Source organism: Acartia tonsa, chromosome 2, assembly GCF_053477335.1.
Source record: "Acartia tonsa isolate MP-2025a chromosome 2, ASM5347733v1, whole genome shotgun sequence".
Classification (NCBI taxonomy): Eukaryota; Metazoa; Arthropoda; class Copepoda; order Calanoida; family Acartiidae; genus Acartia; species Acartia tonsa.
In genome coordinates this window covers 10,205,724-10,217,104 of record NC_137261.1, presented here as the reverse complement: position 1 = coordinate 10,217,104, position 11,381 = coordinate 10,205,724, and the positions used below count along the sequence as shown (strand labels likewise).

General features: G+C 34.0%; 1 protein-coding gene across 1 annotated transcript; it reads right to left on the bottom strand.

Annotated features, from left to right (window-relative positions):
- Nucleotides 1-8,929: 8,929 nt before the first annotated feature.
- LOC145312704 (uncharacterized) lies at nt 8,930-10,626 on the bottom strand. Its single transcript, XM_080151963.1, has 2 exons — nt 10,548-10,626; nt 8,930-9,910 (listed from the first exon to the last, which is right to left on the bottom strand). The coding sequence occupies exon 2, from the start codon at nt 9,880-9,882 to the stop codon at nt 9,049-9,051; it is 834 nt and encodes a 277-aa protein (XP_080008089.1). The 5' UTR covers nt 9,883-9,910; nt 10,548-10,626; the 3' UTR covers nt 8,930-9,048.
- Between the last annotated feature and the right edge of the window lie 755 nt (nt 10,627-11,381).

Here is an 11,381-nt window from a genome sequence, read left to right as displayed (position 1 = left end):
GAAATTATAACAAATAAACATCAAAAACATATAATAAAATATAAATAAAATAATTTCTCATTCACAAATAGTATGTCAATACACAAAAGGGCTATAAATAACCTTCTTTTTAATCATAAACTCTGAAATCTTAGTTATTTGAAATTGTAACAAATATTTTATTTATAATGAGGTATAAAAGCTGTCTTTCCTTTAAAAATGATATAATGAAGAAAATCTATTACACCCATTGATAAATAATAATCCACAGTAATCGGCTTTTAGGCAGAATAATCTGCAATGACATTCTAAATAATGGCAACCTTGAATTTTGTAAACTGTTACTGTGAAGACTACTATTTACTATATTAGCAATATTCTTGTGTCAGAATATTATATACACAATACACCCAACCCCAAACCTCTCAGATAGACACATTATACATTACTTTATAAAGAAAACATGTATCTCACGATCTTTGCACTGTAACATCCTTGTCACAAGCAAGATTAACATAACATAATAATTATCAATAAAATGGAATTTTGTAATTTTTACAAATTGTTTGATTTATTGTCAAATATAAGCATGAAATAATATTTATGAATTTGTAGCGGTGTATTGAGTAAGATGTGTGTGCGCTGACTGTTGTGTACAGATCTGATGAGCAGAGTGTGTGTTTGTGTGTGTGTGTGTGTGTGTGAGTGTGGGTGTGGGTGTGTGTCTAGTGGCTGGGCAGTGGTATTCAACTGTGTGACAAGATCCTCCATCCAGAGGTGCCCACAGCCCCCAGAGGTGCCCAGAGCCCAGGCCTGAGGCCCGGCAACCTCCCTTTCTTTCCCCCTTTCCCCATCACAACTCCCCCCCTCCAAAAAATTTCCCCACACACTCCCCTCCCCTTTCATTTCTCTTCCCCCAGTTGGAAAAGTGAGGCATATCCATGGGGAGTAGAGTGGGGGTGTTACGGGGTGCGGGGGGTGTGGCACCTTTATAATTGACATCTACCATCAAAATAACACCTACATAATTTTCATATAAATATTACAAAATTTAAGCAATATCCAAAACAATAAAGCAATATAAAACTAAAGATACATACAAAATTTGTTGAAAATATCCTAATAAAATCTACTGAATGCATTAATGGTATTAGCTGAGAGAAGGAAATTTGCCATGAACTTTTATGTACATGAACAACACAACACATACAAATTGGGAAGGTGCAAGTATGAGAAGAGGGGGGTGTTAATACAAGAGAGGGTTTATAAAAAGGAAAATATTCATGAGGGGGAGAGGTGAGAGGCTCCATGAGAAAAAAGATTGTGCCTTTCAAATTGTTTTTCACTTGGTCATGAGACTTCAGTTAACCAAAACGATAAATTACTTTTAAAAATCAGGCGTTTTGGCTGTAAATCTAGGGGATGAAATTGTATTCATTGTTTAACTTCTCGAATGTTAAACGCTTTGCTAAGTTCTAACTTACAAAAATTATCTTCAAACCATATTATACCATATATGGAAAAACATTTTTTTAATAAGATAATATCTCTTTTTTTATTAATAACACAGGATAAATACGGTAAAGTGTGACAAACTTATGCCTAAAACATATTAAAAATTACTATGCAATGATTATTAAAGAAAAGAAATGTACTTTTTAAATTCTAGCAAAATAATGCGTAGTTTTTATGTGAAAAAAATTGCCATGGACAGTTTTTTCCCATGGAGATGCAGAATAGTCCATGAGAAGGAGGGGGAGGGAAAACGAGGGGTTATTTTGTTGATGAGAGAAGATATTGTGGTGGTGTGTGGCGTGCACAGAGATATTGTGGCATGGTGGACACTAACACTATTGTGGTGGTGTGTGGCGTGCACAGAGATATTGTGGCATGGTGGACACTAACACTATTGTGGTGGTGTGTGAGGTGTGCACAGAGATATTGTGGCATGGTGGACACTAACACTATTGTGGTGGTGTGTGGCGTGCACAGAGATATTGTGGCATGGTGGACACTAACACTATTGTGGTGGTGTGTGAGGTGTGCACAGAGATATTGTGGCATGGTGGACACTAACACTATTGTGGTGGTGTGTGGCGTGCACAGAGATATTGTGGCATGGTGGACACTCACACTTCATATTGTGGTGGTGTGTGTGGCGTGCACAGAGATATTGTGGCATGGTGGACACTCACACTTCATATTGTGGTAGTGTGTGGCGTGCACAGAGATATTGTGGCATGGTGGACACTCACACTATTGTGGTGGTGTGTGGCGTGCACAGAGATATTGTGGCATGGTGGACACTCACACTATTGTGGTGGTGTGTGGCGTGCACAGAGATATTGTGGCATGGTGGACACTCACACTATTGTGGTGGTGTGTGGCGTGCACAGAGATATTGTGGCATGGTGGACACTCACACTATTGTGGTGGTGTGTGGCGTGCACAGAGATATTGTGGCATGGTGGACACTTACACTTCATAATGTGGTGGTGTGTGTGGCGTGCACAGAGATATTGTGGCATGGTGGACACTCACACTATTGTGGTGGTGTGTGGCGTGCACAGAGATATTGTGGCATGGTGGACACTCACACTTCATATTGTGGTGGTGTGTGTGGCGTGCACAGAGATATTGTGGCATGGTGGACACTCACACTTCATAAATGTTTATTTAACTTATACATATTAATTTATATATGTCTATTTTTCAAACAGTACCTTTAAAATTATATGATAACATAAAAAATATTTTTGTATTTATGGAAAAATTTATGTTTTTCCAAAAATGTAGACAGCTCAAGTCCTTTTTGATTATAATAATTTTTACATAAATTATTGTGTAATTGTTTGTGAAAATAAAATATTGAAGGTCAGGACTGACAAGGATGACAACATACATAATGTAGTAAGCAAAATAGTATATGCATATTACTGTCTTTACTACTAGCGGCTACACCCCTAAGGCCTCTAGGGGCACTCGATGTGACCTATACTCTAGTTTGACAACCAGATAGATACCATATATATAATCTATGGCGATATTTATATATAGATTATGTATCTAACCACCGAACCGTTCGTATTTAGCACATTAAATAAGGTGGACTAAATAGATCAACGTAATACTTATTACTCCTATATTTAACCCTCAAACTTATCTATAATGCAAAGTAGCTTGATGTCTGTCCGTCTGTTCGTCCGTCCGTCCGTCCGTCTGAAGCTTAAGATCTCGGTAACGACTGAACCGATCGGATTCTACTCTTCAGGGAGCCGCTAGTTTTAATATAAACAACAGAATATAGTATATATCTAAGATGATGACTCTAGGTTGGCTTGGTGTCGTTTGGTCTTCTAGACCTCTCCACGTATCTTAATTAAAACATACGTCGCTTATGATTGCGGTGTAAAGCAGTCAACCAACCCTTGATTGTACGACTTTTGTTTGAGAAGTTCTAACTATGCATGGTAGTGAGTTGCGCCTTTTTCGGGCCAAGGCATTACCCCTTTTCTAAATATTTGTGTCGCCGAGTTCGATTGTCTAATTCACATGTTAACGTTATCGATGAACATGAATAAAAGACAAACAAGAACTGAAGATATTTGAAATATGCATTAGCTTTTATATCATGTGGATTTTATCTCCTAGTTAGTGCATAAAGAAGCATTCCCTCATATAATCAACACATTAAAATGTGTTCTATATAAAAGTATTCACGTGAATTGAAATAATAATAAAGGTCCCCCTAATCAGTAAAGTTCCTTCAAACCTTATTCCAACGACAGCTTATGAGCTTTCTAGCAGCTAAGTGAGAAAGCAAAAATTTCTATCGATAAACAACCTTCTACAAAATTGTAGGTCTTTGAAATAGTTTTGCTGCTAGCTATCTGTTAATACATATATACTCTAAATCTATTGCTACGTTATCGATGAACATGAATAAAAGACAAAAAAAACCTGAAGATATTTGAAAAATGCATTAGCTTTTACATCGTAAGTATTGTCTCTCCCAGTACTAAAAGAAGTTTTTCCTCTTATAATCAACACATTGAAATGTGTTCTATACACAACTATATTTAACAAGGACAATGATACCCATATTATCAAAAGCTAGGATAAAGCAGCTGGTAATGAAAAGAAACCAAAAAGCATATCTACTTATTCTTAACCAGCAGAGTGCCTTTGGCAAAATTGAGAGAGGTGGATACACTCTTTTACGGGTTTACACTCCCCTGATACAACCTATTAAACAAGTTCGAAAGTCACATCCCCCTGTGCACAGAGCTTGATCTTTAAATCGTTTTTATGCCGCGCTGAATAGGGGCGATTCAGAGGTAAACCGTAGGCGCGCTGGTGGTAAGCCACAGCGCACCTGATTTTTAAAAGATTTTCGGTGCGGTGTTGTTAAATCGCTTGCGCACTCACTAATATATCGATCCGCGCCAGTACAACTTTATTACTTAAGCAGTGTCAGTAAGGTATTTTATATAAAATACCGTGTCAGTATAGCATTTTATATAAAACATTAATATATAATTTATTTTAAAAATAACTATAAAAATGTTTTCACGATAGTTTTGCAATAAAATATTAAAGTAATTAAAAAAAAATATTTATTTATTAAATAAATCACCCCGATTTAAACCGCCAATGCCACTCGGTGAGTGGCATTGGCGCGCCGGGCCCGCGCCACTGCCCGATTCAAATCACCCATGCAAATTCGATTTAAAGATTGATATTAATAATTTGATGGTGCGCCAAATGAATCGCCCCGGTTTAAATCACCTATAAACGATTTAAAGATCGAGCTCAGTTTAGTTTAATGTCTATCTGTTTTGTGTATAGGGTACAAATGATATTCATTTTTAGGGAAGCTTTTTAATGGTTTAAGGCACTGTGTAAATTATTGTATGGTTAAAGAAATCCACATTAAAACAGTCCAGAGCTCGATCTTTAAATCGTTTATAGGTGATTTAAACCGGGGCGATTCATTTGGCGCACCATCAAATTATTAATATCAATCTTTAAATCGAATTTGCATGGGTGATTTGAATCGGGCAGTGGCGCGGGCCCGGCGCGCCAATGCCACTCACCGAGTGGCATTGGCGGTTTAAATCGGGGTGATTTATTTAATAAATAAATATTTTTTTTTAATTACTTTAATATTTTATTGCAAAACTATCGTGAAAACATTTTTATAGTTATTTTTAAAATAAATTATATATTAATGTTTTATATAAAATACTATACTGACACGGTATTTTATATAAAATACCTTACTGACACTGCTTAAGTAATAAAGTTGTACTGGCGCGGATCGATATTTTAGTGAGTGCGCAAGCGATTTAACAACACCGCACCGAAAATCTTTTAAAAATCAGGTGCGCTGTGGCTTACCACCAGCGCGCCTACAGTTTACCTCTGAATCGCCCCGATTCAGCGCGGCATAAAAACGATTTAAAGATCAAGCTCAGGAAAAATTACCAGCCATACATATTTTTTTATTTTTGTCCTTCCTAAAAGTTGAAAAATGTAACAATGAAAACAACATCCACAATAGCGGGGGTAGAAAATCAGACAGAAGACATAAAAACATTAGTATATTTACAGTTCTTTGAATCTATTGGATGATCATAGATATTCGTTAAGAAAGGACCTACCCTAATTATAGAAAAGATACAGTTTTGAAATATGTATTATTGTTAGGCAGGTGTCCTTTCTAAAATATTGACAAGCTATGTCAAAGTCAAGAGTGCATAAATACATAATTATATTGAATTTCATTCTTATAACAGAGACACACATTTCATGGTTTTTAAACTTTACAAAATACAAGTTTTATAAAAATAGAAACATTCTTAATAACTAGGAATTGCATGACTGATTTGCGTTACAATATGCGGGTAATATTTATAATATTCATTTTAAAACAGCAAATTTTTCATTACAAGTGGCAAAGCTACCCTATAATTTAAAATGCCATTCTGTCTTTCAACTATGTTTACTGTCCATCGTTAACGCTCTAAATATACATGGCAATGGGATGCGCCTTTTTCCGGTCAGGGCATTCCCCTACTCTTACTATTAATGACATGCATCTGTCATAAAAAGCAGATGATAAACGTCTATAGTTATGATGGGGTTTGGGTTGAAATTTGGAGCAGATGCGCTACGTGTTATGCTATATACAACGATTATACATCCGTTGTTAAGGCAAAGGGTAGAAATGCTATTCTGGCTAATTTATCTATAAATCTAAATGTATTTAGGCATGTCAGGATTCGGAATGTCATGACACAATTAGTGTCATGTCACTTTACATTTATTTTCTTCAATTTGACATTTCTTACAGTTTATCATAATATAAAAGATATTTTAATAACATTGTACTTACAAAATATGATTTTTTTCTTAAAAATGTAAGATTGTTTTTTTTTTTGCAGAAATATTTAAATTAAACATGTTAGTTATAAACCCCGAACAAACATATTATGCAAATCTGAATTTTCAAAATAGCAGCTTTATTATTCATTTAGGATGATTTTACAATAAATATGAAATGTAGATGCCTTTTTTGGTTACAAAATTCCACTGTTATTTTTTTAAAAAGGCATCAACATTTCATATTTATTGTAAAATCATCCTAAATGAATAATAAAGCTGCTATTTTGAAAATTCAGATTTGCATAATATGTTTGTTCGGGGTTTATTTTCCCTTCTCTTAGACATGTAGACATAAAAATTGGTTTTCAAGATTTTATTTTGGCTTCGTGCACATAGCAAAAAACTGATAAAAATAAAGTAAAACAAGGATGACAACATCCATAAGTAGCGAAGCACAAAAATCATGGATGGGAATACTTACAAGTAGATTGAAAGTGTATTTATTACAATCAAGAATAGATTTATTGGATAAAATAAACACCAAACCTTATTTTATTTTGTATGATGACAATTGTCAAGATAAATTACATAAAAGATGCTCATAACAATGGGAAAAATTATTTTGATACTGATATCCCTAAAAAGTTTAAAAATTGGACTAAAAACACCAAAGATATAGGGATATATGTTAAATATATAAAAATAGCCAAAAACCTGATAAAAGGCAGTCTAACCGCCATAGATGGTTTCGTAAAATGACAGTAAATTTAATTTTTTCTATCCTTAACTTAAACAATTAGGAAAATCAGACCATATACACCAGAGATATGGAAAAATGCATGAAAAATTAAAAATAGCAAAAAACCTGCAAAAAGGCACTCTGGCCGTCATGGTTGTTTTCTTTAAACGACGGAAAATTTAATTTTCATATCTATAACCAAAAAAATTTTGAAAATCGGACCATAAACACTGCAGATATATATGGAGAAAAATGTGAATATATAAAAATAGCCTAAAACCTGCTAAAAAGGCAGTCTGGCCGTCATAGTTGTTTTCTTTTAACGACGGAAAATTTAATTTTGATATCTATAACTGAAAAAAATTTGAAAATCGGACCATAAACATTGAAGTTATGGAGAAAAATGTGAAAAATATAAAAATAGCCTAAAACCTGCTAAAAAGCGGTCCGACCGCCATTGATATTTTATAGTCAATTGTGCTCCTTAATGATAGGAATGTTGTAAAAAAAATTTCAGCATTCTATCTTTTATAGGAGCTGAGTAAATCCCATTTCCCCCATAGCGTTACGGACGGACTGACGGACAAAGTGAATTATAGATTAGCTTCGCTACTAAAAATAGCTCTAAACCTTCCAAAGAAGTGCAATAATAAGCTAATTGTATACACTTGAGTTCAGCGGTCAGTTATCGAGATATTAATGGATAATCTGACATCCAGCTACTAACACCTAACAAGGATGACAAAATCCATGAAAGCGAAGCTCTGAAATGGTAAGACAAACGAACATTAACTCATGTATAGTGTCAGAACTGAATAATCCGATTATAAATGAAGAGGCAAAACAAAATTGTGAAAAACTGCTTGATACAGGATAATGTTTATGGATATGCTTATATTTTTACCACTTGATTATAGAGTTGCTTTGTACTTTGTTGTCCTAGAAATCAGGACAATCGGATAATTAGATCATGTAAAAATTGTTAAAAAATTTAAAAATCTACATTTTTAAAATGGACGTACGGACATTCTGGTAATGATTATAGAGTTACTACGCTTTCTTAATCGTATCTAACTTCTACAGGTATCACTGTGCAAAGTTTGAAATCGTTAGGACAATTCTAACATGTCTAAATTAACGAAAAAAGCTATCCGACCCTAATTTTAGAAAAGCTTCAATTTTAAAAAGCATAAGATTAAAATAAAGAACGATAAAAGCATAAATTTCTATATATGATTAAATTCTCTGCAGGTAGATTCTAATTTCCAAACTAATGCAGGAATAGGATATATCCAATAAGCGAAATAAATCTAAAATAATATTTGGGGGGCAGATAAAGAGGTTGTCAATTCTATTAAGTGTTCCCCCCCCCCCACCTACCGACAGCTGAAAATCACGTATAGGTTTCGTGATTAAAAAAATTTCTTTATTAGTATAAGCTGAAATTAATATGTAATAATCTAGGGGCGATTTCTCTTTGGAGGTTGGTTGTACCCTCTCCCAAAATAGTTATAAACCTTCTCGGGACCTATGAGAAGCTACCCTGTTAAGGAGAACCCGATCGGTTAAGCAATTAGCGAAATCTTTCGGTACAGACAAACAAACATTCTTTTACTTTATTATAAGGACTAGTTTCTTCGCCTCTAGCCTCAAGGGGAGGGCGTGGGATGTCAGAACAAAAGCCTCAAACCACCACAAGATATTTATAAGGCTTTCCATAAAAGCACAGCCTATTCGGACGTGTAATTTCCGAGATCTTTAGCTTGAGACAAAAAACCTTACCACTTTATATTATAGAATTTTAATAAAAAAAATTCAAATATATTGTATTATTATTATTTATTTATTTACTTATTTTATGATAAATTCACTGAGTGAAAAAGTCTTTTATACTTTTTAGTTATTTTTTATTCTGGATCTAATACTAGTTTTAAATCAAATTGTTAAGGAACAGATCTGCCAGAATCATCAGAACTGGATGTATCCATGGATCTTATGCTCCTTGGCCGCTCAGGTGAAGCTTGGAATCCTGCAGATGGTGAACTTCTGGTGGCGGGGGAAGATGCAGGGGAAACTATCACCTCTTCCAATTGGATGTTATCGTCAGAACTGGATGTATCCATGGATCTGATGCTCCTTGGCCGCTCAGGTGACGCGCGGAATCCTGCAGATGGTGAACTTCTGGTGGCGGGGGAGGATGCAGGGGAAACTATCACCTCTTCCAATTGGATGCTATCGTCTTTTAATCCCCCCTTTCTTGTAAATACCCAGACTGCAATGATGTACAGGGTTGCATAGAGAGAGGAGGCAAAGCAAACTGCTGAAATACCATACGTGCTCCGAGATATGTGTATAGCACAGTAGTTTTCACTGGCCATATCCCTATAAGTTATGTTTCTATGAGTAAGAGCAGCGTAGATAAAGAAAGCAAAGAACATTATTACCTGGGACAGAAGCATCGCATAGTGAGAATTAATTATAAGCCAGACAACAGTGTTTTCTTTTCTTGATAGCGTTCCTTTAGCCCAGGCATCCTCTACCATAATCTTACAAGCCAGGCCAATGATGACAATGAACAGAGATATACATCCAGCAACCAGAGCGAACTCCAAGAAACCAACATTGCAGTCTCCGGGATCATTGGTTACATACAGCATAAAGAACAAGGCGGCAGATACCAGCGGCAGGATGGGTCCTAACAGCTGCCCCGCGTTCAGATGCGGGCTGTCACATGGCGGGTTCTTGGTCAAATCCAAATTGTATCTATTCCAAGTCATGTTTTCGGCTGATTCACTTCTTTGTAGTCTAAAAAGATAAAATATAATTAATACACAAAATTTAATTTTGATAAAATAATAACAACTTTAAATGCTTACGTATACATTGTAAAAATTATGTAATTAATACCAGTTTTGTTAGACCCTAGGATCTAACAAAATGGGTTGAACTTTGATTGTTTTTTATTTTAATATCCACAGAAAGCTATCTATAATACGATGCAATAAATAACTATTATAAATTAAGTAAAAAAAATAGAAAGCTATCTATAATACGATGCGATAGATAACTATTATAAATTAAGTAAAAAAATTAGAAAGCTATCTATAATACGGTGCGATAGATAAATATTATAAATTAAGTAAAAAAATAGAAAGCTATCTATAATACGGTGCGATAGATAACTATTATAAATTAAGTAAAAAAATAAGAAAGCTATCTATAATACGATGCGATAAATAACTATTATAAATTAAGTAAAAAAAATAGAAAGCTATCTATAATACGATGCGATAAATAACTATTCTAAATTAAGAAAAAAAATAGAAAGCTTTCTATAATACGATGCGATAAATAACTATTATAAATTAAGTAAAAAAGTTAGAAAGCTATCTATAATACGATGCGATAAATAATTATTATAAATTAAATAAAAAAAAATTACCTTTCTCGATTGAAGTCAGATAACCTTCCTTGTCGGTGGTCAAAAATATAATGAGATTGGGACCCTTTTTATAAACTCGTAGATTTTTCAAATTTCAGTTTGAGGATTTTTCAAATTTTCGTTCGCGGATTTTTTTTCCAATTTAATTTTTTTCGAGGATTTAAAAAAAATTAATTATAATTTAACTTGAATATTGAAATCAAAATGATCTAAAATAGTTTTGAATTAAATTATTGTGTTAAGTATAATTTTAGGAAAAATAAAAATAAAGTAAGGTAGAGAACAGCTTATACCACTAACGAAATTAATTCGGAAAAAAATCACGAAACCTATACGCGTTTTAACAGCTGTCGTTGGGGGCCAACACATCGTTATGACGGTTTTTGCCCCTTTTTGGGAAAAGGAGTTGTTTTAGGGCCATAGACTATTTCTTCATTTTTGTAGAACTTTTTATGGCACATCATTTGTTATTAATGCATCAACCACCTTTGGAGAACCGTTTTGCCGTTATTCACCGCCAAAGGCGAAATTTTTGACGTTTTTTTGCCGTTCCCGAGGTTTGGTAAGAAGACGTTGATAAATCAAGATCACTCTAAAATACTTTTATTTAGGCATTTTAATTTACTAAATTTCATTTGAAGTAAATTTTTTGTAAATCCAACTGATTTTTGTCAAAAGAAATTTCAAATGCACACGATTTATGTTTCTTTTATTACTTATGTTATAGAAATTATTTATATTATATTCACTTCATTTTCTTGTTTTAACAATTGAAATCCATCTCGACGAAAAACGGTTAGCTGCACAAAAAATTTTACTTAATATGAAATTTAG

What these genes read in the sequence shown, in the direction of transcription:
- LOC145312704 (XM_080151963.1), bottom strand. Translation starts at nt 9,882, where the DNA reads ATGACTTGGAATAGATACAATTTGGATTTGACCAAGAACCCGCCATGT.